Raw genomic sequence first — 26,999 nt, forward strand, 5'->3', positions numbered from 1 at the left:
CAGCCGAAGAAGATTTGATCTATCAAATTACAAAAAGAAGAGTCAAAATGTGAAACTTCAATTATTCTAACTTAAAAGCTGCCACACGTCTGTTCTGTTCTCATTTGCAGTGGGAAATTGTTTTTTATTTTTCCTGAAATGAAAATGAAAATTCAAGCCGGATGAAAAGTGATTTTAACCTCCCATAAACGTGTTACTGCAATCACAGTAGGAACTGATGCTGATGACATTATTGCAACATTTCCAAATGCTAACTCTGTGATACCCTCATCCCTCACGATAAACACGCAAAGATCCAAAAAATGTATATTTCCAATGCACATGAAAGACACGTGTCACATTTCCACTTTTCATTTTATCCCTTTTTTATTTTACACAACATAACAACACAGTACATGTTGTCTTTTTCTGTACAGAAGCTTTCCGGGGAACTCGTGACCAACACAGGCTGTGGAACACCAGTGTCAGTGAAAAGCTTGCAAGGTTTTTTATGTTCTTTTTTTTTTTTTTTTCTTTATTCTTCCCTTTAAAAAATATCAATTTCATAAGAGGTCCGTTAAAGTCTTCTGTTTGTTACTTGTTGTCTCAGTTTGTGTCCGTCTGTATGTCAAGAAAACATCTGTACTCCTCAGTAGGTAAGAAAGGCTATGTGTGAAATCTTCTATTCCTTTGTTTGCCCCCCCCCCTCTGTCCTAATCCCTCGTTCGTGGAGCCGTGGTGGAGTTTTAAATCCAGTTCTATCATCTGTCAGAGGGTCTGTTAGTGCAAAAGAAGGCACCGACTGCTGTTCTCTTGCCACCGTATGGACGCACACTCTCTGTGGGCGTGTGAACGTTAAGAATGGTGTGCTTTTCAGTTCTTGTATTGTTGTTGTTTTTTTTCATTCTTTTTTTCCTGTAATTATTCCCTTTTTGTGGTATTTTCAGATAAGGTGAGTGTGAATCGGGAAATGACGTGGCGAGCCCATTGTCTTGTTTTCTTTTTGTGCTATAAAGTGGAACCAACGAGACAACCCGAGGACGCTACGAGACAAGGCAAGTTATCCACTCGCTGAATGACCGACTGCAAAACAGATAGGAAATTGTCAAAGTGAAAAAACTGTAAACTGAATACAAAGAGTTGTGGAGAAAAGTTATGAAAAATAATAATAAAAAAAAAAACCTGGTTGAAAAAAGAAACAGTATGAACGCAGAACACACACTCGCAGTCAATCATCCAGCTACAACATGAATGAACACACACACACACACCAAAAACGCAGATTCTAAACGGCAAAAAACATATGTCACAAATGCTCTCACACACACACACACACACACACACACACACACACACACACACACACACACACACACACACACACACACACACACACACACACACCTGTACCTTCACTCACACATCTAGAAACAAATTCAAACTAACACACAGAGTCTCAGACACACACTCATACAAAAGATAAACAATAATGGATAAACCAAAGTTTATTTTATAGTCGCCGCCTCGCTCCACTTCAAACCGTGCTTTCTAAGATCCAGTCTGAATCACAGCGTCCTTTGTCCGAGTCTCCGTCCCCATCTTTAGGGAGCAGCATCCCGCTCATTGATTGGCTCCTTTTGTTTCGCATTATGCGCCCTAATCTGGGCGCTCCTCCTCCCTGATGTGACGAGTGCGTCTTTGGGCCTCCCTCACTGAGCGAGTACCTCCTCCTCGCCCTGCTCCTCCCTCCCTCCTCCACAGGGAGAGTCTGGTACTTGGCGGAGGAGGAAACAGTGGCGGAGGAGGAGGAGGAGGCGGCGTGGGGAGCCCGGCGCAGGATGGGCGTCTCTCTGAATCGGATGGAGGGGACGGGGCTCGGCGTGGGGTGTTGGCTGGAGAAAGGGGAGGGAGCGAAGGGAGGCGGGGTTTGGTTGAGAGAGGTGGAGTTGTTGCGGTTGGTGTTGAGGTTCTCCAGAGGGATGGAGGAAGGGAGGAGGACGGAGGAGGCAGTGGAGGAGGAGGAGGAAGGAGGGCGTTGGGAGGTGGGGAGATTCTCAGGGATAGCCGAGGTGTTGGAGCACGCCGAGCCTGGCTTACTTTGGGCGGGCATCCGCTTTGGCTTGGGTAGTGAACCAGTGGTGGTGGTGGGCGTGGAGATGCCGGCCTGAGCTCTCTCTTCACCCGCTTTCTCCCGTTCCTCGGCTCCAGCTGTCGGGCTTCTAGCCGTCCAAGGCTGGCTGAGAACTGACGTAGTGGTGGAGCAGTCAGGCAGGGAAGAGTCGGACGAATGAGTCATCGTATCCTTGCCCCCTCCTCCTCCTCCTCCTCCTCCTCCTGCTGCTGCTGCTCCGCTCCTCTTCTTTGTGCCTCCCGAGAGGTCGTCTAATCCGATTGAGCCATGTTTAGAGGCGCTGGGAGTCACAGTGCATCCCTGCGACTGCTGCCCATTGGTCTGTGAGTGAACGTTGGTCATCGACATTGAAACGCCTTTACCGCCCTCCCCAGGGTTACACACCTGTGGAAAAAAAAAACACAAGCAAAGAGGTTTTCATCCTTTTTTTCCCACACTCAAATATTTGCATATGAACTCAAGGCAAAATGACAGAGAAAATATGAACTCAGTGACCAAGAATTACAAGAGCTACAAACAGAAAATCTATTCAAATAAATAAATTATATAGAAGTGAACCTAATGTCAATCTTGTCAGTTTGAATCCTTGTAAATCCTGCAGAGTGAAATGTTTACAGCCAAGGACCTTATGTCTTGAGCCACAATTATGACATATGATCGGTTAGACTTAGCTTTGATTCTGTGATGTAATTGTTTAATCTGTGATGTAATTGTTTAATACCTTTGCACGCAATATACCTTCTTGACAATACATATATATATATTTACAGTATATGTATATATAAATATAAATATATATATATATATATATATATATATATATATATAAAGTTTCTACAATTAGTTATCCTTTGCCATTTTTTGTCACCATGAAAAGAAAAAAAAATCATGATGTTTTTCCTTTTCATGGCATGAATGGACTTTCATACAGGGGTCAATAATCACGTAGCGCTATGCAGACTCAGAGATGCATTCTTAAATCTTAAATGCTCAAAAATGGCTTGTGATTGTTTGTCACCGCCGTGAACGAACACGTTAACAGCAGAAGTGTAGTGGTGCGTAAAGGCAGGTTTAGATCTGGGCAGTACATGGCCGCCATGCGAATAATCCCAATTGTCTCACATAATGAAAAGCTCTCTCCTCTTATTCTCTCTCATTTCTGGCAGGAGAGGATTAAGAGTGACAGACGGAGAGACCCACCTTGTAACGTATCATCAGGATGATGATGAAAACGAGCACCGAGGCCACTATTATCCCTCCAATGATGATGATCATAGTCCCGCCGAGAAACTGCGACTGCATGAAATGACACCTCATGTACTCTGACTCGGTGGTGAACTGCACACAGCCGACCACGCGGGTTGCTGTCAGAGAGGTGATGACATCATCGTAGATGGCCAGCACGCAGAGGTCGTACTGGGTCCCCGCGGCCAGGTTGTTGACCAAGAAGTTCTTGCTTGACGGGGGGATCATTCTGTGGATGGAAAGGGGAGGGAGACACAGGAAACACAAATGTTTATTTAAATATGTGAGTTTCAACAAACTAAAGGCACTTTGAGAAGAATAATATACAACCAGTAGAGGAATGTGCTGGTAAGGGTACAGTTAGGATTCTTATCAGGATGGATCATGTTACACCAACATGTATATTCCAATGTCATGTACTGTAACAGCTTTTTTAGATGGCCTCAAACCATATGGATTTATATGGCCTGACATCAGCCGTTGGTTAAAGGGCCCATATTATATAAAGTGAGATTTCTATGTATTTTTTGATTATAAAGCAGGTCTAGCTTCTATATCAATACTGTGAAAGTATCAAAGCGCTCAGTCCACAGAGAAAGACACACAGCCTGTATTCAGGAACTGAGCCTTACAACGACTTGTCAGGATTTCTGTAACACTGAGATGTCACAACAAAGCAGTCACTGCCCACCTGGACCCACTATCCAACCTTACAGGATTTGGTTTTTACTGAGTGTTTACCTGATATCGGTCACTCAATCACTCTGAAAACAGTCAGCCAATCAGAAGAGAGGCTGTTGTTACTAGAGCTCCAGAGAGAAGCCTGACAGAGAAGATGTAAAACTACACCGAGATGGTTTTAGGTTCTTAAGACCATAAATACAGCTTCTTATGGATCACAACTTCAAATAAAACACAGGGAAAGTGTAAAATATGCGACTTTTAAATTTTCTTGACCGGAACTTTACACTATCTCAGACAACTCCGAAAACCCTTCCTGCTCATTATTTTAATTTGACTGAAATGCTCTTTAGAGTTGAGGGACTACAAACATAACATGAACATATATTCATTAAAGCTGCTTTAAACAGCTCTTGTACTTTGCCTTGGGTACAATTACAAGCAACATTTCTTAATCTAACAGTAAGGGGACTGGCAGGACAACATTATGTGAATGCTCTCTCTGTACAACCTAAATAATCCATTCACTGGAGTGTAATGTGGTAAAAATACTCAACAGGGAAGTAAAAAGGAAAAGGGTATAGAATCAATGCACTCTGCTCAGATGTGTATAGCTGGCTGCTGAATCCTCAAAAACAGAAACCCACAAGTCATCAGCAGGACAGGAGTCCAATTAAATGATTTACTATTGCAAGGACGTTTGAGCAGACGCCCTTTCACAGCGGGCAAACTGTGTTCCAATTGAGCACAAGTGTAGAACAAAATCTTTCACAGTGAAACACAAAAGGGAAATAGTTTTCAATCAATCCATATATTCGTTTGGACAAATACAAAGGTCCTTTGCCACTCCGAGTTAAAGTTGGTTATTCTTCACTGGTCGCACTGACTAAAGAATTTGCACATTTGTCCCTCAATTTCCTTAAAACGTCTTGTCAGCTTTCCCCAGGTTTCCTCATTAAAATGCTAATGAAATTCCTCATTAAAACACAAGAGGCCGGCCGGTTCACAGCTCGCGGCCTCGCGTGCACTGGGAGGAGCCGAGGGTTACTTTGGCCAGGTTAAGCATCTGGTTTGGAGTTGGAGTTAAGTGAAGGTTAGGAGACATGTAAAGGTTTAATGGTGAGTATTAAGAGCAAGAGGATGAATGTAGTGGGAGGTCATTAGTGTGTTCCCAGCGGAATAACAGCACAAGGATGCAAGAGAGCGTGTGTGTGTGTGTGTGTGTGTATGCGTGAGCATCTACAGCAATCAGCCACAACCTTATAAACAGTAACTGGCTTTAAACGTTTATCAAGATATTTTTAAACTATGTAGATTTTTAGGTTGTTAAACGTTGTTTTCTATTACTGATACTACAGGCGCTTCCACTAAGGATACATGAGTGTTTTGGAGGCTCTGCTATGAGTGTGTGTGTGTGTGTGTGTGTGTGTGTGTGTGTGTCTGTGACCTCTCAGTATGATTATCTCTGTATATGTATGTGCGTAAATGCATCATCTCCTCATGTGCGTCTTCATGTTTCGTGGCTAAGGTCTCGCTCTCATCAGGTTTTTCTGGCGATGGACGATGATATCGGTGATAGACGATCATCAGAACGTTCGCCGATAGCTCATGTCTTTGCAAATATCAAGACGATATTTGACTTGCCCACCACGGAGCTGCACTGTGATTTAAGAGCGGAGGAGATCGACATTTAGTTCAGCGTTCAGCCTTAAGAACATGTTCCAACAATCCAATGAGTACACATATAAAAAACACATATACTAGACACATGCAGTATTAATGCGTCAGTAAACAATGGTCCCTGTTTGAGAGCATGACAGTGTTTAAGTCTCCGAGAAGATGATGGACCCAGAATGTGCAAGGTTATGAAACAAACACTTTTTTTTTTCTGTTTTCTTTTTTTACAGAAAGATATTAATGCTTTGCTGGTTATTGTGACACTCAACCACATGACACACATTCATACACACAAGGCCCAAGGCCACAGCAATAATGTGGAAATGAATCTTTGTCTGTGTGTATGTAGGCTATGTGTATACAAATGTAACCGCTTGTATCTGAGCTTTTAAGTGCAGGTGACATTCCGCTCCTATCATTAATCTGCAAACTTCAGTGTGACTTTACGTGTCCCACCATAGGAATAATGACAGCTGGGCAGTGTGTGTGTGTGTGCGCGTGTGTGCGCGCGTGTGTGTGTGAGTGCCCACGTGCGCATGCGTGTATGTGTGTGTGTGTGGTTTGCCCCCATACTGATGAAAACATCAAGCAGAGGAGAGAACACTACTTGTTTTAGTACTCGTGGGGTCATATACATTGATCATTAATAAAACCAGCTATTGGTATCAATGTTGTGGCTGATCATTGTATTCTGAGTGAATATCAAAAACAAGGGGTGTTGGACCTGTTATCATAATGCAAAACTATATAACTGTTGTTATCAAAACATACAAAGGTGGCAAATATAAGTGAAAACCAACATAAAGGCCTCTGGTTTCATCTCAGCAAACCTTATCAGCAAATAGCTCATACACTCTGGGGTGCGTATTGTGGTTTATGGTGGAACACACACACACACACACACACACACACACACGCACACACACACTGCCCAGCTTGGTGCGGTGAACCTGATGTGTTTGTATTATGAATATTTCGCCTACTCTGAACAGCTTTGACTGCCGCAGTCGCACCTGTGACAAACAAATGACAAACAAATCTCTGTCCTGATTATGTGGAGAGCCGCTGAGGCTGCACTGACTGTTCCTGTCACACTGACATCATGTTATCCATCAATCCCCGGATTCTCCACTGAATTAACAGAAAGCTGTGAACTATTTTCATGCTCTTACTCCACTGAAATATGAAACAATACGACAGAAACATTCAGTGCTCCACTCCACTAATGTTAGTCTCTGGGTGATGGGTGCAAAGTATCCACGTAATCCTCATAACTTCACTTGCTTCATGCAAAGCTAATGACTGAGTTATTACATCTCCGTGCCACGTTTTATTTTTCCATTAACACAGCTTCATTAACATGTACAAAAAATCTGTCTTTTTTGGGGGGATTTTGAATTGGTAAGGAGTGGGCGGCACAGTGGCACCCCCCGCAGCCCTAAAAGGATAAGCGGTATGGATGATGCATGGATGAATTGATTCAGAAGAAGATGAGAATTGTGATTCATATATGAAACAATCACCAGTGGGTTTTGTAATGGTCTATTTATCTTAACAAGTAGAGAATAAAGTCAGATATTTTTTGTCAAACTCTAACAATTTATTCAAATCGTTCAAAGTGAACAAGTTTGGAGATTTATTTTTTTTTTTTTTGGTGGTGACAATGTTACCTTATGAATAATTTTATTATAGGAATATTAAAGGAAATATTTCAGAAATTCTGCTTTTAATTTGAACAATATGACCATCTGTGCCATAAACATATTTGGTGTAATGAATAATCATTGTCATGTTCACACTTGTGTATTTCATTCCACAAGTCATTCATTCCAAGTAATTGGAATTGGTTAATCAATTAAATGGTTAATGAATAAAATGAGATAATAACATGGAGAACTCTACTGGACGACTACAACACCACTCTTCCCAAAGAGATTCCTTCATTTCATCCTTTTGATGATGCACAGCACTGTTGAACATGTCAATCCAAAATCAATAGCAGGAAAGAAACATTAAGACCATGGAAGTACATCTCTGCTGTATTTGTACAAGAAGAAAACCCCTTCTTCTGTCAGTGTACCACCATGTTATCTCTTATCTCTCTTGATCAATATCTTATAGCTCCAGAAGTAGAAACAGACAGTGATTCTGTTTGATAAATCTCACATTATCTGGATATTGATCTGTAGGTTTTGTTCAAAATCGAAGGGAAACAATCATGAGTGAAAACAGTAACAAGGCGAGTTAAAAACCAAATGTTGTAACTCTGAATATGTTTTGGTTGGAAATCTATTAATGGACACTAATTATCTGTCTTTCTCGAGCGTTTGTTTGCTGCTTAGCCATGTATCTGCATGAATAAATGACATTTTCTCTCTTCTCCACTTCACAAACCTTTGCTTCCAAGAAACCATTAGCTACATGACTCATCCTGGACACAGGCCAAATTAGAATGTCTCTAAGCAAAATCCATCCGACCGGACGCTCCGGCTAATGAAACTCGCATTGCAGAGTTTTCATTGTGGACGTGTAAGCCAAGCTGTCATCATTTATAATTCATAGATACATGGAACAGTCAGAATATTGACAATGTGTTTGGCTTATTTGGACCCTGTTCCACTGCATGCTGAGTGCACAAAATACATTTTCATGCAAATCAGTTTTTTTTTTGGTCTTGCATACAATTATTTCTTGACTGTGTGAGCCGTTAGCATTTGTGAACTCATCCAAACTGACTCATTCATTGTGGCTAATTTCTTTGTGTCTGAGCTGGATCTTGCTGCCAGTATCTGAAGCCCTACAGTGGGCAGATGATTGCCTTGGCCGAGACTATTACACTAATCTATCTACTGTGCTCTGCCAAGCCCTCAGCCCAGGGCGTCTGTGTGTGTTTCTGGGTTTTATCACAATTTACACAAGAGAAAATGTCTGTGTGCATGCTCCTCTATGAGTATGCATTTGTGCACTTATGTCTGCATGCATCTGCAGTATATATGTGTGGACATGCGTGTGTGTGAGTTCCATTACAATAATCTTCCCCTCCCATGGCAGCTTCCTCTTCCCTGTGGCTGTCACTGTGTCTGGCCTTCTGCCAACATTCATCACTGATACAAGTCTATATGCTAGTAAAACCCAAACTCTTATTGTGTGTATCTGCATGCACACGTGCGAGCATGCACGTGTGTGTGTGTGTGTGTGTGTGTGTTAATCAACTTTAGCTTTCCTTTCCTTACTCCAGCTGGGACGAAGCCAGCAGGCCAGTGTGATCTCCATTAGTCGCTCTCAGCTTTTTGTCTCAAGACAAATGACTGCCTCCATGCACAGAGCGGTGAACTATGATACCAGATTGTTCTATTTCAGGGCATTTCACATGATTAAATATTGGACAAAACCTACATGCCACAAACATGCATTATTCCAAAAGAGAAAAATGGCATTCATGGCAATGATTCAAGACACAAGACCAGGGTTTCTAGGTCGACCCACAGCAATGCGATAAGGGGCCAGGGCTCCTATTAACTCAGCTGTAGTCGGTAGTCATTGGCTTCCCTATAGCGGAGCCCAGTCTGACCATGTGTGACACACTGGATGAACAACTTCCAGTGTTTTTAAATGATATTCACTGCTCTGGGCTAGACATGAAGGGGAATACTGTTTTTGCATTTCATCAGAGGACTGAAAGTTTGTGATTAAAACTTAATATTCACACATTGTGTTAAAATGTTTGTTTTCTTTTGATTACTAACACCTGGCAACTGTTTTTAATCAGCATTATTACCTCCACCAAGGAGGTCGTGTTTTCACCTATATGTTGCTGTATGTTGTTTGTTTCTCTGTTTTTCAGCAGGACGAAGCAAAAAGTACTGAACTGATTTGAATGACATTAAATGTACTCATTTGGGCAGTGACTTACAAGTGGGAGAATGGGGCATGGGCCAGGAAAGAACCAGTTCAATTTTAGGGAAGATCCAGAAAATTTACTATGATTAAAAATTTTTGGCTGGACCGCAACAGCTCGGCCAGCTCTTTAATCTCCCTCACTGACTGACTGACTGACTGACTGACTGATCATATTTCAACCATTGCTCAGCTAAATGCCAGTTGGCGTTTCCCCATTGGCCGTTAAAGTATTGATATAAATAAACATATGAGTGGTATTGATCTTATCTAACTCACACCAAAGCAAATAAGCACATTTCCCGAGAGTGAAGTTAAAACAAAGCAACTAGAAAATATTGCCCATGTGTCATGTGTCTATGACATCTGACATATCCCAGTTCCATCTGCTGTTGAAGATCATGTGATGTGACTGAAAGCTCCAACTACAGAAACTCTGCTGATGAGAATCATGTGATCAAAGGGCCAGAATAGCTACTAAATGACTTGTCTTGGTAATAAGGGTCATAAGAAATTTTCATTATATTATAGCATCTACCTTTGTTGTAAAATAATACACCAAAACTCTGATAAGGCTGTTTGCATTCCTTATTGTGTATATTTTATTATTTTCATTCATACATTGTCTATCTGGTTTATGCTTCTGAATGTTTGTATTTTCTCTGTAAGGTGTCGTTGGGAGCCCAGGAAGGCGCTTGTAAATAAAAAATGTATCATTATTATTATCTAATTTTTTCTGTAAAACTGAAAGAATACAGTAATTTGGTGTGAAATCTCAGTAGTATCAGTAGTATGTTACCACTACCCACTCTTGTTAGAGGTATTTGAATAGAAAAACATTGTGAAATTGCACAGTAGTGTTGCTCAAACTGGGAAGGGACCAAAATGTGGGTCACAGATATCTAAAAGTAGGTTGTCCAATTATTTCAGAAAATGCTATTCAGTGCTTCTGGCTAAAGCCTCCCATGCCACCACATTGCAAGCTAGTCTAAATTCAATAGCCTGAAACATGGAAAACTTTGTCAGATAAGCCAACAAAGTAGCATGCAAAAACAGCAATGGGTTTTAATAAACTTTTCTTGACACTGCACTTTTTAAACATGCGTTACCCTCATATTTCCAAATAGTTATTTTTGCTTTTATGTAGTGTAGTAAACTAAACAGTAACAGGACATTCAGTCTGTTAAGCAAACGACACAGTCCACTGTAAAGCAAACAATTGCAATCAAACCAGTAAAGATTAACTGGTTTCCAAGAAGAAAGTGAAGAGGATTAATGGTAGTTCAACGTCCGCTCCATTACTGCTGACCTCAAAGCTAATGTAGCTTACACAGCAGATGGCACAACGCCATGCTAATAGGTCTGAGTCTCGAAGGCAGACAGAAAACACTGCAGAAGCTAGCATCTTATCTTTGTTTTGCCATGCATAATGCCCCTGATGCCAGAGCTAATGGTTAACAAGCCTCCACACAGCTTGTAGTCAGAGGTGGAACAGGGATTTTGAGCCCAGGCCAGGTGGGCTTTGCTAACACCTCCCCATCCATTTTTATTCATTAAACTCTGCTCGACTCAGGGAGAATAGTTTTACACTTGGTGAAAAAGTAAACATTAGCCATCTAACTCGCGGATTAGCAATGATTCCACAGTGAAGGAATGAACAGTTCCCACTGGTGGTAACTTACTCAGAGGATTAGGATAATATTTTCCCCACCACTGAACAGTTTAACAAATTCTATTTCAATAACAGTCATAATATTACAATAACACACATTGTCACTTTATTGAAATGCCAGTATTTTCTAAAAACTGTAATTATCCCCACCTTTTGATTTACTTTCCTCATATTCATCCTCACACACTAAAAGATCTGAGAAGAAAAACAGCTTTGAAGTTTAGCTCCTGTATTTTGAAATACAGCTGCCATCTAGAGGGTTTTAACAAATCACGGTGTAATGAATTACTACTTCCTGTAAAAGTATGAATAAAAGATCTAATAATATAAACTAATTATAATTTGGAATTGAGTTTTATGAATATCAAATTACTCTTATGGATAATTTGTCTAGCACTACAGATCAAACTGAGCTGCAGTCAAAAAACAGTTTGTTACACAGAAGTCAAAAACTTAAAGCTGCTGTTGTCAATATTTTTATATTCACGAGGAATGAAATGACCATGTGTAATGTGAAAGGTGTAACTTTAAGTTTCAAGCCCACATAAATGTATTACCCAACTCTGTAGTTTCCCTGAGCTCTATGGAACATTTTTGCATCTTAAAGCTAATTGTTTTGGTTGTATGGCCTGATACTATACTAACCAGCTGCCACCTGTCAGCAACAAACATCAGACAGGTAAAGTTAGCATTTAGCTAAAGAGAAGAAATATTTCCATTTTCCAAATGGCCGGAACTATAACTGAAATTAATGAATGACAGCTAGTGTTGCTCCACGTCTGCTGAATGTGTAAATATACACAGTTTTGCTAACAAGTTCACCATGACGTCATAAGGTAAACGTCAGTGTTGTGTTTTACAGTTTTGTTGCGCTGCCCCAAATAGCCAAAAAAAAATCAATTAATGCAGTTTTAAATAAGTCATTTACAATGTAAATTGAATATTATGAAGGACTCAGTTTCAACTAATAGCAAAACAGTGACAACAGCTTCATTTATACATTGCTGATGGAAAATGGAAAATGATTGGAATGTTATTCAGTGACCATTATGGCAAAGCATACATGCGATTTATCATAAAAAATGTTACATTTACTATAGAGTATATGGGAGGACTGGTTTGAGGTCTTCTCTTGAATGACAGCCACCAGCAGGGGACCCAGTTTTGTCAATTCTTAATTCCAAAACAAAAGCAATGACGCTCCACACTTAGCAAGATCTCATTACTGCTGAGCTCAGTGCAAACATGCACCGCAGAGTGGATGTCAAAGTGCCGTGCAGCGAGAGCTGTCCCAGATGCGGGGAAGACATTTCAGCACTATCTGTAACTGGGTGTAGACCTCCATCTGCCCAGCTCAGCTCCATTCTTCCATTTAGCTGAGTCATCTACATCTATCCTTAATGCTGTGGTTGGCTCCTTCCATACTTTCCCCCTCCATACTGTTGTTTCTTCACTAATCCATTCTAACTTTGTGCCCCTTTTTACTCCATCCTTCCTTCTTTCCTTGTATCCTCCCTTTCTTGTTGTCCTTCATTTCCTCTTACTTCCAACTTGTTTTCAATTTATCCTCCCACCTCTTCTTTGTTCCCTTTGCCCATGCTTCCTACTGTTTTTACTTCCTTCATTCCTTCCTTTCTCACAACCTCTTTCTTCTTTCTTCCTCCCCTCTCTCACCTCACTGAAGAGTCATATAAATCTTCTTTACGTTCTGTTTGCCTCCTTCTATCTCTCCTTTCCTCCTTGCGTCCTTTGCTGCCTTTCACCACTCGTCCTTCCCTTCTTCCTAGCTGCTGTGGTAGTTCCCCTGTACTACTCACCTGCGTTTAAAACCCCATAGACTATTTACAACAATAACACTGTTACGTTAAGCCCACGATATGTTTATGGTGCTATAAAATCAGAATTGGAACATAACTGTGCGATAAAGGCAGAGGTTTTTTCACGCCTTAAGCACAGCTGAGCTAGGTGTTATACCTGGGCCGCAGGGACCATTGGCAAGGATAAACTACTTCCTCCTAGTGTGAGAGGGAGGGACAGAGGGAGGAGGGGGAGTGGGCCTTTTTAAAAGCCTGGATTCATCCCGAACCCCCTGTTGTGTAGCCTCATAAAAAAGCTTGCCACACAATTTGCTTGATGTGTAGTTTTTTTGGCAAATGGCAACCAGCCCCTGTAGCTCGATGGGTCTGCTGGAGTGGAAAACAACTGCTGAAAGAACATAGAGGAAAAAAGAACAAAACAAAACAGGCAGAGCAGAGCAGATGAGGACTAGGGTGGAGGGAGAATGGGTTTTGCGTGTGTGTGTTCTCAAGTCAATTGGTAAATGTCAAAGGAGAGTTCGGGTCCAATGAAAGAGAAATACAGCAGATACTGTATGTTGAAAAAGTAATGTCTGCAGACTTGGAAGCCATAACTTAACCCTTTGTTGAGGGCTTATGTTAATGTATGGCAATGGCAAACAGAATTTCAGTATTTCATTGAATTATTTTCAAAGCTCAGTTTGGTTTAGAGCTTGGTGATTATCATCATCATCTTTCAGCCCACTCCTCATCTCTACACTTCATAATGTTCTGAGGTTCAAGCTGACTCTCATGCATTTAATATTCTTGTCTTTGTCATTTTTCATTCTTTTCTAATTCTCATTTTTGATCTAGTTGCAATTATTATCATCGCATCCACTGATAGCCTTGTTACACAGCCTTAACCCTGCATTTCACTGCACATATTGAATGAGCATGTGACAGATTCAACCTGTGAAAAACTAAACTGCTATAGGTCATGTTCTTTTTTGATAACTTGTGAGTTTTGCCTTGTGGGTGTTCACATTTTAGAGCCGGTTCCATAATTTTTAGATGCAAAATGTTTAAATCTGACCAAGTTCAACACCACAAACTCCTGAATAAACCAAAAGCTTCAGCAGGAAGACTTTGAACACCATGTAGAGCAATAGTTTCCAACCTGGGAGGTCAGGACTCTCACAAATTGTCACAAGATGAGCATAAATGGCTGAAAGAGAAAAACTGTTTATGTTTCTGAAAAAGAAAAAAAAAAGCTTTGCTTGAGATTTAAGTAAAGCAAAACCCAGCCCAAATGCTGTCACATTATTAATTACCTTTATCAAACAAAAAAATGTTAATACATATCATTATCATGCAAAATCAATTATATCTTATTAGAAAGCTTTATTCCATCAATCTCTCTTTCTTCCTTTCTCTGTTCAAGGCTCACATATCTTCAATAGCCTTTTTAGCCATGATCATTTTGAATCTATTCATTGATTAAACAATAGATATGCTCATCTCATAATTTGGGAATTCATTCTTTCTGTAATCCCAGAATGGCTTGCAATCATCCCAACCCTTAATTAAGGGCAATAATTGCCCCTGCAGCTAAATAAGAGCACATTCTTCTTTGTGGCCGTTTTATGGATGTCAATGTCAATGCTGACGGTGAGTTTTACTATCATCATCGACGCGGCTGTGAATTGTTCAATAAAAACCAGCGAGGTGTAAAGGCCAAAGACTGCATGTGCCGCCTCTGCTGCGATAGGTCATGTGTGAAAGGTCAGCGCATTATTTCATCGACATCAGCCTTCCCTGGACCTGACCCTGAAATAAGGAGTTAACAGCTGAGGCTTAGAGGGCCATGTGGATGACTCAATTTAGCTCCTAGTGAAGATAAGAAATACAAAAGAGATTAAAGAAAAAAAAAAATCCAAAGTTTTCAAGTTGCTGAGTAGATGAATGAGTAGCATCAGGAGGAGAAGAAAAAGTGTTTTCTTTTGGGCACTGTGTAATACAACCTCCATGTTTACAGCTTTTGATAAAGCTTCTATTGGTCCATACACTGGAAAGCCTTGATGAAAAAACAAAATGAGCCTGAATTCTATCAGTTTTGGGTTGACTCCTAAGAAACGTTTATAATTGTAATAATAATTGTAATTTAACTGTTCTGCGATCACAGTGAAAGAGTGAAAGTGAATTCTGCGCAAGAAAATTCCAGCAGCTTTGGCATCTAAACAAGAGAGGTGGCAAGTCTTTTACTTGTCTATGCCCAGGGACCTGTTATTTCACAATCTGTCTGTCTGGACCCAGATAAGATGCAGGAAAATGGTGGATCGATTGAACCAAAAAATACATAATTAATTTGATAATTTAAGTTTTTGCTAAAATTGACATGTCCAAAATGAATCGATGGGCTTCCCACCAACAGCCAAAATGTATAGCTAATTGTACTGTCTAAGACGGGCAAGAAAAAAAGCCTCAAGAATGTTTTAAATGAAATTTAAGACTTCTGCTGCCTTTTTTGAGAGAACCTAATAAAGGCCCTTCACCACTTTTCGAGACCTCTTATTGTTCAGGTCCCCCCAGGGTTCAAACTAGTCAGTCAGAAAAAAAGTCAACTTCTGAATGAAGGCGGGTGCTTCTGAAGAGAAAATTGATGCTGGGAGCGGGTGGTGGTGATTGTTGCTTGACAAGAGCTTCAGCCATTGTTGTATTTATAATTCTATAAAAAAGAGGTTATAATACACCCTCTGAGCAGTGCTATGTTTTCAGAGCAGACCTGAGGATACAGTGAGTCGCTATCACAAAGTTAGCTGATTAGCGTGCTAACTTCAGTAGAAGATAAGACGTGACAGAGAGTTTTTGCTTTCCACCACTGAAGACAGCTCTTTCTGAGTAAAGGAATGAAGTTTGATGCTGAACAACATTTCTTTCAGGTCAGTAAACAGCTTATAATTATAATGTTAGCTATGTAGCAATAGCTATAACTGACAGAAAGCTCCATTAAAACATGACATTTGTGTTATAATTAACATTACTCAATAATATTCATTGTTAATCATGAGATTCAAATGTGTCATTTTATTATAGATAACAGCTGCATAGTTGGTCAGTCATGTCATGACAATGGTTTGTTAAATGACTGGTGACTTCCAGTTGAGATAGCATTACATTAACATTATGGTCAGTGGTCATGCACTGTAGCTGTTCGGACAAGACAACACTAAAAAGACAAAAGCCCACACTTTCATTTTTCAAACATGAAGAAAAAAGAAAAGAAAAAAACATATTGTGTATACAAGAAGCATATTAACCAGCAAACAGGCAAGGTTTCCAGTTTATTGTTTTGCCCACTCACATCATTAAGTTAACCAGCTGCAGCTGAGAACAATCAACCCTTACTTGCTGCAGCTTGTTAAGACACTGTTGTTTTTGCATGATATAATTAAAACTGTGGCTCTTGTGATCTGAAATTCGCAATTTTGATATATAAATGATGACTTGTTCAGCCACATTTCATTTGAGTAGTAATTACAAGGAAATACTCATCATTACTTTAAGCAATTGATCATTGCTCCGCTAAACAAAACCTACAATGCAGTGAGTTGCTGAGCGTGAAGAGGTTTACTCTTGTGGCCGACTGGGCAACAGGCCGGCCTCTGGAACTGAAATGTGACACTTAAGCTGGAGGACGGGCGTTCAAACGCCACTACTGTATGAGTAATCATCTGCTTGTCTCAAGTGTCCTTGAGCAAGACACTGAATCCCTGTCAGCTCCGGCAGCGCTTCTCTGCAGCTGACCCTGACCTCCCTGTGGAAGGAGCTGTGGGTGGGGTTTCCCTGCATGGATCAATACAGAATCAAGTATTACAACTATTACATTTCAGACATGCAGCGTGTCCATGAGATGAACTGAACCGGAGGGCGGTGGGGGTATGCCGGTAAAAGCTTGAAACTATCGCTCACTTTTCCATCTGTTTGTGCTGAAGTCACAGTACGGAGGAATCATACAGGAGCCCCTCCTACACCCAACAACAATATGTTGAGCAGGTGGGGAGTAAAGTGCACAAATGTCAATGTGCTGCAAATCGATAAGCTCTCATTGAACCTGAAAAGTAAGAGCTCTGTGTGTGACAATAGGACCAGTCTTCCCCAGTCCGTCATTCTCTTCCCCTCCCACCCTCGCCTCACTCATTCCCCCCTCCATTTTCCACTTGTCATCTTCTTCCCTCCCTCTTTTCTATTCTCTCTCTCCCTCTCCTTCGCCTCCCTTCTCTCTTCTCTGTGTTTGGGTAATGAAAAAGAAGAATCGATGAGTTGCTACTTTGTGCCAGCAGAGGTGTTGAATGGAAATCAATCCACTATCTAAAGACAAGAGAGCTGCAAAATAACACGGAGACACACAAATGAATATTGGAAAAGAGAGAAGAAGGGAGAGCCAGAGGATGAAAAGACAGGAGGCAAAGATACGACTTTGAGTGAGGTGACAGGGAGGGGAACAATGGTGAAAGGCTCTCTCATCACTCCACCTCCGTGCCCCCACAGGAAGCTATTTGTTTGTGCCTGTCATTCTCTCTAACTTTCCAACAAGTATTTTTAAGCGTCAGGCTAAAAGTATAAACTCAGCCTTTTGTAAGGTGAAAACCCTACAAATGCAAAAAGGCTTTAGTGTGCTTTGTGGAAGAACGAGAGATAGATAGACAGATGTGATCTATGATGTGATCTATGATGTTATCTCTACAAGACAGACAGCTGTGAATCCCATTGGCGCCGTCTCTCTATGATGCATCCTCTGAATGGGGTTAAGTGCTGATGAATTATGTACAGAGATTAGGAATAATATGAAAGGCGGATAACACCAGCAGAGTCTTATATGAATGATCCGTGTTTGTTAATTATACATTGGTGCAGTCAAAGACAGATAAAGATCATACATTCAAAGTTTGTGGGGAAAAAAAGAGAATATATATATATATATATCTTCAGAGATGAATTTCTTAACGACCCTGGGCATTGTCATCATCGTGACCCAGACAGTCAAACCTTACTCTCTCCCAGCTCTCGGTGATGACGATGTGTACTGATGAGGTATGTATGGAGATTAGCAGAATATGAAAGGCAGATAATACTGGCAGATTTCCCTTCGAAGGCTCTTTGTGTTTGTTAATTCCCCCATTTCACCAGGGTAAATATTTAGCTCAAATAACAATCATTCCCCGCGAGATCCATCTAATCTTTGTAATCCTGAACAAATAGCAAAAGTCAAGAAAGATTGGCAGAGCTGTTCCTGTCAAGGCCGTCCCAGTGAGTCAGCAGGGGGAGGGGGAGCTGCGTTGTTTTGGATGAGGATTGTGAACTTTCTCACTGTCTCTGTTTTGTCCCCCGTCTTTGTCGTCACAGCCCTGTTTCATCTCCATGCTGGTCTATTCCGCCCTGATATGAACTGATCTGTCTGCGCCGTAATTTCATACACAGTGATACATATAAAAAAATGCACATAGTCTTCAACATTACTACTATTCTATTTATAATAATTCTCACTTGATCATTTAATAGCTTTTAATATTTTTTCAATTGCCGTTTCTTTTTGGTATACAGTATATCCTTGGCTATTTCCTACTGTACATGCTGCATACACGCTGTACTGTTTATATCAATAGCTTATATTTCATTTACGGGATCAGAGCATTGTAGCACTCTCGTAGCGCCCTTGAAATAATATGGAATAATAATATCTCTTAACGTGCTGCAAAAGGTGCTATCTATTGTAGCATCTTTGAAGCACACTTGTAGTGCTTTTGTAGTTCCCTTGTAGTTCCCTTGTAGTGCCCTCATAGTGCACTTGTAGCACCCTCATAGGGCCCTCATAGCACCATTGTGGTGCCCTTGCAAGTGCCCTTATAGTGCCCTTGAAGCACCCTTGTTGAGCCCTCCTAGCACTGTTGTAGTCCTGTCAGAGTGTTTGCCTATTTGCCTCAGCTTCATCTGTGTTGTGTTACTATTTCCTGTGATCACATTTTCCAACAGGATCATTACAGGTACATCTAATCTACTGTAATCTAATCGGTACAGCTCAGACCTGGGTAATTGTCTGCCTCCACTCAGTGTAAACTGTCTGGCTCTGACGTAGTGATTCTGTCAGTCTTACCTGTACACCAGCGAGTCGTCCTGGCTCCCGTTGTACTGGATCTGGAACATCCTAATGCCTGGAATATTCCTCTGGAAGTTGAACTTGATCAGAGCTGTCGACGATGTGGCTTCAGCCGTCACCACCCTCTTGTCCACGCCGCCCTTCACGTCGCCCGTCACGTTGCTGCCGTTGGCCCCGCCTCGGGTCGACGTGGAAATGTCCGACGATCCCGGGTCAGGCTCTTGGATGTTGTTGGTGTTGTTGGAGATGTGAGGGAGTTTTATAATAACCAGGTCAACTGTTTGGTGGGCTTCACCGGCAGGGTTGGAGGAGATGCAGGTGAAGGAGCCGGTGTCTTTCACAGTACTGATGAGGATGTCCAGGGTCCCGTTGTTGTACACCAATGTTCTGGAGGAGTTAGACACCAGTTTGCCCTCTGGAGAGATCCAGTGGATGGCTGGCTCTGGGTCACCTCTCGCCTTACACCTTTAAGGAAAAGCAGTAGAGTGGAACTTATGAGAAACAAGACAGAATGGGGTCAATTGTACAGTAAAAGCAGAGAATTTCTTGATGGTGGTTTCTGGAATCCCTTCACTTTCCCTCATGGAATCTAAAGTGGAGGGAAAAGACTCTGATAGTATTTAGACTGTCAACAGGGCACATATTCTTTAAGTTAAACACGCTTTACACTACAGCAAGGATGTAGAAATAAATTTTCATTAATCAGGTACGTATGAAATAATGACAGGGTACAGTTACATGTAGATCTCTGGTGACATTTTTGCCTTGTTTTGCATTGAGTTACTATGTAAGTACTATATATATACATATATACATATATATATATATATATATACATGTATATATATACACACAATAAACAATAAAGCTGTAAATACAATAAACCAAGGAACTACATGTGTGACTCATTCATAATGAATGTAGTTCAGTCATGAAGCAGAGATGTAAATAGATTTTAAAGCCTTATGACAAGTAAGTCATGTAAGTGAAACACTGAGGGACTGAATAAAAAAAAAAAAAAGTGATAATTTTTTTCATTGAGAAAATTACAGGAGAGAAACATTGTACACCCTATAATTTCTCACTTTTTTTTTTTTTTTTTTAACACCACCTCCCGAGTTGCATATAAAGAACAAGCATGTAAAAAAAAAAGTCTTCTGTTACCTTTCCCTCCTTTCCAATAGTGACCCCCCCACCCCCATCCCCAGATGAAATCCTCACAAAAACAAAACCAACAAAAGATCTTAAATTGGTCGCACTGCGCGCTCTCTTTAACTAAATTGTAAGCGCTCTGGCCACGGACCCCTCCATCAGGACAATTTTGAGCAAAGAATTGGCCCACTGTCGCCAAGCCAGGGAATGTTTTGTAGGTGAATGACTGTAATTAAAATGTGTGCAGTTATAATGGGATTTGAAGTTGTTAAAGATATAAGCAATAAAAAAATAAGGACAAAGAAATGTCAGAGTCATTGAGACCCTTCACTTATTCTATAATTACAGTGAAGTAAAACAGAATAAGCTCAAAGGGAAATGTAGTGATTTTTTCAGTGGACTTTGCTGCAGGGTCACACTGACAAATGTCTGACAGTGTCCGGACATGTATTACCTGGTATTAGCTTATTCCCAGTCATGAAGTTATAAAATAAAGAGTGAGTAAACTATTATCATTCATTATCAAATGAGATATATCGGATAAAAAAAATCATTATCAACACCTAACTGTGTACCCTGACTCTTCCTTGGCTTTTTGCAGTTTTATGCTGCAAAAACTGAAAAACTTTGGGTAAATTCATCCTCTGATAATCTGCACTTCACCTGATACATTGAGCTGAAGGCAAGACACAATAAAGGAAAGAGAGTAATGGCATCTCATTGATTTCCTTTGCCCCCTTTTTTCTAATTTTCATCATATTTCCACACTTGAAAACATAACATCTATTATGATTGGAAGCGTGTGACCAATATATATGCAAATGAAGTCATTATTAGCTTTCTGTTGTCTTGATTTAGTTTTGTCCATCCTAAATTTTTGGTGTAATGTCCCTGTGTTGTGCTTCATTGAACAGTAAGGCATTTCATGTATTCTTGAGCGGTTTATAAACACAATGCACAGCTACAGGAATTAAAATAGAGAGTGTGTCTATGTGTGTGTTTGTGATTGCTTGTAGGATAATGAGGAAACTTATTAAAACTGATTGCATCTATTCACATTATTAGAACTAATACTGATACCTCAGTGCGACTCGCTGTCCTTCAAGCACCCTCATCTCATGGGAGTATCTGGTGATGAGGGGGGGTTCACATATGAACTCCTCCTCGGGGATGGACCAGAAGTATCGACCAGAGAGGAGTTGGGGTGAGGCGCATGTCTCCAGGTCGTCCTCCCTGTTCAACCTTCTCAGCCACAGTAACTCACAGTTACAGTGGAGAGGGTTCCCGCCAAAAGACAGTGCGAAGGAAGAGGAGGTCATGATTCCTGATGTGGCCAGAACCTGGTAGTGTGAAACAATGATTCACAAGTTCAAGCAAAAAGTTATTTTCCAGTAAACCTCTGCTATACATTTGATTCTGGAGTTGTTTATGTGGAGGATGTGAAAAACTGTTCTTTAACCTGTGTGACTGTAGAAATCACCAGGGCCAGAAAACATGAAACATGATTCAAAATGTGGATGAAATAAACATTCATTCGAAGAAGTTTTAAATTAGCTTTGAGTTTTCTCTGCTGCTGAGTGTGGATTCTTGCTGGGAGCGGGTGGTGGTGATTGTCGCTTGACAAGAGCTTCGGCCATTGTTGCGTTTACAGGACAAGAGGTTATACTACATCCTCTGAGCAGTGCTATGTCTTCAGGGCAGACTGGAGGCTACAATGAGTCGCTATCGGAAAGTGACAAGTTGGGCCGGGGCTAGCTGGTTAGCGTGCTAACTTCAGTTCGAATTTAGGAGTTTAAGAGTTGACATTGGTGTTCCTTTCCACCACTGGAGACAGTTCTTGGTGAGTAAAGGAATGAAGTTTCATGATGAACTTGCTGCTTCTAGACTGGTAAGTGAACAGCTGTTAATGCTAACACTGGCTGCATAGCAATAGCAAATCCTGCAAATAGCTCATTTAAACAGATTTACAGTGATTTATCACTAATATGAAAGTTGCCCCATTGACTGCCATAGCGACCGAACAACAAAGTTTTGCTCTGAAGGGTCATCACATTTGTCTCGTCTTTAAGGCAGAGATGGAATTGTTAATTACATGGAAAGTTGTATCTTTTGCTGTAATGTAGTTTGGTGATTTTAAAATATTCTACCACTTTGCATGAACTGTTACCGTAAAAACAATATTAGAAAAAAGATGTTTCTTATGTTATAAGGATATATGATGTGTTCCATCATCAATTTAAAGCTTATTTGACCAAACTGTTTGTTGGGTTGGGTTTTAATCGTTTGAGTAAAGGATACCTGAGCTCGTTGAAAAAGAGGGTCTGGTGGGAGCTTCTGGAGCTTATTGGAGGTGACGTCCAGCCGGTTGAGTTTCTGTAGCAGTGAGAAGGTTCCCTCTGGAATAAAGTCCAACATGTTGTGGTCTAAACTCAACGTATGGAGGCTCGTCATTTTCTGTCGGAATAGCAGAGAAAAACAGATTTCTTTATGATTTTACCTTATATAAGGATGATTTAATACTTAAGGCTTCTCAGGGTGCACACTCATGGTCAGTGTCACTGTCTTTTCAATCTTTCACTCTTGATGTTCAGTGGTGATAAAAATGTTAAAGCTGAATTGGAGTGTTAATATGATTAAATACATTTAGAAAACCAGTTACCTGATGCCGCAGCAAAGGTGTTATTGCAACTGTATCGCAACTACTTAGTCTTTTCAAGATTCAAGAATATAATAGGAAGCTGTGACATTGAGATCACATAAAAATTGCCTGTTGACTGACAAAAAGCAATAATATGATTGTAACTTTTAGCAATGAAAATGAACAGACATTAAAAAACTTCAAGTGAGACAATCAATGACAAGTGCATATAGGTCTATTGAACTGTCTGATAATGGTCTCTCTTCTGTCAAAAAGCCCCTAAGATCTTTTTATTTTATTTCTAAGAAATGGCCAAAAAGGTTTTATGGCCACTTTATTGTGCTTGGAATTGGCTCTTTTTAAAGGCCTCCAGCTAAACAGGTTTGAGAGGCTGCTGCAGTTTAAGGAGATTCTGACCTGGATGGCCTCCCAAGGAATAGAGTCCAGATTGTTGTAGCTGAGGTCCAGTTCTTCCAGCGCCAGCAGGTCGTTGAACGCTCCCTGGTGGATCAGCACCAGCTGGTTGTTGTTCAGAATCAGGTGGTGAAGCTTCGACATCCCGCTGAATGTATCATTGCCTATCCTCGTCAGCCGGTTACTGTGAGATATTGAAGGGATAAAAATCTTTTTTTTAAACATCCAGATCTTTGCAGCTTTGTAAAAAAAAAAACTACAACAGTCATGATTCATCAGTCTATGTCTTAGACATACCTGTTGAGGTGTAGAGCTCTGAGGTTTTCCAGATCGGCAAAGGCATGAGGTGTGATGTAGGAGATGGTGTTTCTGGATAATGTCAGGTCTACCAGCCGTGTCATGTTTGCAAAATCTTTCCTCTTCACACTGTGGATATAGATGAGTTCATTTAAACAAGTGACAAACATATATCACCTCTGATATTTCCTCCAGTACTACAGATAAATATGTCAGACTATTCCTTTAAAAAATTGGTGTTGCATGTTTGTTGCTCCTTTATTAGTGTTCAAATGCACACTAGACTTGAAAGAGAACATTTTAAAGAAAAATTCATCCTAAAACAGAATTCACGTGGTATTTCTTTCATCCTGTGGAGCTCATTCAATATGAACAACTCTCTCCAAAGGCTACAAACCAGAGAACCACGGCATGAAACTGCAATGCCATCAGGAGACAGCCTTGAGCTGCTCCACTGACTATGAACCGACTCCGACTTACTCTGGGGCCCTCGAAGAATGTGCTTTCTTTAAACACCCAAATTAGTTTTATTTCATTCTGGTGCCAGAGGATAATGTGCTCGTATCCCCATAAAAAGCACCCTGGGTGATGCCGCTCTGTCCAAAAATTCTCAGACTTATTCATGTTTGCTGGAGGAGCTCTGGGCGCTGTTACATCATGACATCATAGATCACTCTCTGCTTGCAGTTTAGAGGGAAAGTTGTTCATTATCCACGACTCTATAATTCATGTGTCTGACTATGCTTCTGGTGTTTGGGGTTTCCGTGAACATACAAGTTTTAACACTGTACATCATTGAGCTATTTGATTTTTTTCATTCTACGTTAGCACACTTTGAACTGAAGTTTTAGATGAGGTTTTAGAGAGCACTGTTTTACCCTCACATCCAGGCAGATTGGTGTGTTTGTTTTTATTTATTTTGCCGTTAATGAATAAATTGTTCAGATGACAAAACGCTGCCCAGGGATTAATGCCACGCTGCTGTGTTTTTATGCCAAAGCCCTCTGTATTAGCAACCCCGCTATGTCAAAGCTATGGTGTCTTTGACATGAATGAGTCAATGTTAAAGGTCCCATATTGTTTTTTGATTATAAATCAGGTCTAGGTTCTGTTGTGCTCTCCTGTGAAAGCATCAAAGTGCTCAGTCCACAGAGAAATGCACACAGCCTGTATTCAGAAACTGAGCCTTAAAACCAGCCATCAGGACTTCTGGAACTTTGTGATGTCACAACAAAGCAGTCACCGCCCTCAGCCATGCCCCAAGCCGAGCCCACCTGGATGGTGGGTCCCACCATCCAACCTTGCAGGATGTGGTTTCTCTGAGTGTTTTCCGGTATGTTTTTATTAGATCACTCAAAAAACAGTCATCCAATCAGAAGATAGGCTCTGAGCCTCCTCTCTTCTGATTGGCTCACCGACCTGTTGTTACTAGAGCTCCAGAGAGAAGCCTGAGAGAGGACATGTAAAACTACATTGAGATGGTTCTTGGTTTATGAAACCACAAATATATCTTCTTAAGGATATCAATACTTCAAATAAAACACAGAAAAAGTGTAAAATATTGGACCTTTAATTTCTATATGAACACTATCCAAAAAGTAAAAACTGCAGTAGGGTAGTAACAATAGCAGTAGCGTTTGCAGAGTGAGTGGTAGAAAATACTAGTGTTGTTAATAGCATCATGGAGGTGACTGTTACCTTGTGACAAAGTTGTCAGCCAGCCGTAGCTCCACAGTATGCCTGTCAATGTTCGGTGGTACAAAGAGCAGACCTTTCTTGGCGCAGAGGGTTGCCAGGTTGGGCGACAGGATCTGACATACGCAGCGCTTTGGGCAGATCTGTGCCCGCACTGCCATGGCAACTGCCAGCATCACACACAGCAACAGCCTCTCCATGGTAACCACCCCACCTGGACACAACACCTGAAAAATGAGACAGACGGACACAAAGAGAGAAACGGAGATGAAGCCATACTGGAAATAAGATACTGCAAAAAACAAAGCAGAAAACAAAACAAGAAATGGATAGAAACACATTCACCATTTTATTAACATGGTCTTTTAATATCTTTCCAGTGTTTCTGCAAAGTCTTTAGGCAGGAGTGCAAGGAAAATTGACTAATAGACAATTTATCATACACTAAACTTTCTTTTGTATCAACTAAACTGTATGCAACTTTCAACGCAGAGAGCTGTATTGAAAGCTGAGTGTTTATATTGTAGATAGGATGATAAGAACCACTTAAAATATTGGTCATATCAATAGAATTCCTTATTACATACACAGTTATTACACTTTGTAAGTGTAGAGATTCTAACTCTGATAAAACTGCTAATGAACAGACTTCACTAAATGAACCCAAATGTCTCACCACCAACTTTTAGGTATCACTAATCAAACCAGGGGAGATGTTTATTAGTTATTCATTGCCCAGCAGCATAGCTGTGCACGCGCACACACACACACACACACACACACACACACACACACACACACACACACACACACACACACACACGTTCGGTCATCATTAGTAAGCAGCAGTGCTTGTTGTTAATTAGGAAAGGTTTAGAGAGAGAGACGGAGCAGGGCGATGCGGGGCGAAAGAAAATGCTCATTAATGACAACCTTGATTGGGGCTTGAAGGGCATGGGAGAGTCAGGATTAAAGAGATCACAGTGCAAATGCGCACACACGCACACACACACACACACACACACACACACACACACACACACTCACATAAATATGGTGGAGGTGAAACAGAAGTTGAGGTTTTACCTCAGTAAACGTTTCTCACACTTCATCATATAAAAAAGGTGAGCTGGAGAAGAAGGAAATGAGAATGATGTAAGGAATGTGGTGTAGTGCACCATTTCTAAGTAAAATGAAAAGTCAAAATGATGAAGATCAGTTATAAGCCATTAATATGACTTGTTTTTTTGCACTGGCGGCTGCCACTGCTCATGCTAACCCTGCAGTTCTTATAGCTTTTCCAAACAGGAAACATAAACCTGACCATCTTCTTCCTTTCTCGCCAGAGCAGATTTCTTGGAGAAGAACTACTAGACTTAAGTTGTTCATAGAAGTACAATGTTTTATGTTCGCACACATCGCCAACAATCTGTCTGTGGGACTCAGGCCCAGGTCCATTTCCAAAGACATGAATCATAAACAACAATTACAAATAAACGCACCCTATAGAAACTATTTTGAAAAAAAAAAATTAATACATTTGATGCAACAGAGTATTTATGGCAGCGTATGTGGGATCACCTAAAAAT

The 26,999-nt window shown here is 40.7% G+C and overlaps 1 protein-coding gene across 1 annotated transcript; it reads right to left on the reverse strand.

The window, feature by feature from the left end:
- Positions 1 to 1,513: 1,513 nt before the first annotated feature.
- Positions 1,514 to 25,610, reverse strand: lrfn5 (leucine rich repeat and fibronectin type III domain containing 5). The gene is made up of 9 exons (XM_022751123.1): positions 25,414 to 25,610; positions 23,716 to 23,844; positions 23,422 to 23,602; positions 22,665 to 22,820; positions 21,447 to 21,706; positions 19,212 to 19,679; positions 3,311 to 3,584; positions 2,063 to 2,494; positions 1,514 to 1,948 (listed from the first exon to the last, which is right to left on the reverse strand). The coding sequence occupies exons 1-9, from the start codon at positions 25,608 to 25,610 to the stop codon at positions 1,514 to 1,516; spliced, it is 2,532 nt and encodes an 843-aa protein (XP_022606844.1).
- Positions 25,611 to 26,999: the final 1,389 nt, after the last annotated feature.

Source organism: Seriola dumerili, unplaced genomic scaffold (genome assembly GCF_002260705.1).
Source record: "Seriola dumerili isolate Sdu_G_001 unplaced genomic scaffold, Sdu_1.0 BDQW01000149.1, whole genome shotgun sequence".
NCBI lineage: Eukaryota > Metazoa > Chordata > Actinopteri > Carangiformes > Carangidae > Seriola > Seriola dumerili.

Coding starts and splice junctions, on each gene's coding strand:
- lrfn5 (XM_022751123.1), bottom strand. CDS start 25,610: ATGGAGAGGCTGTTGCTGTGTGTGATGCTGGCAGTTGCCATGGCAGTG. Junction 3,585..19,211: donor GACGACTCGCTGGTGTACAG/GTAAGACTGACA, acceptor TTCCATCCACAG/AATGATCCCCCCGTCAAGCA. Junction 1,949..2,062: donor CCCAAAGTAAGCCAGGCTCG/GCGTGCTCCAAC, acceptor ATCCCTCTGGAG/AACCTCAACACCAACCGCAA.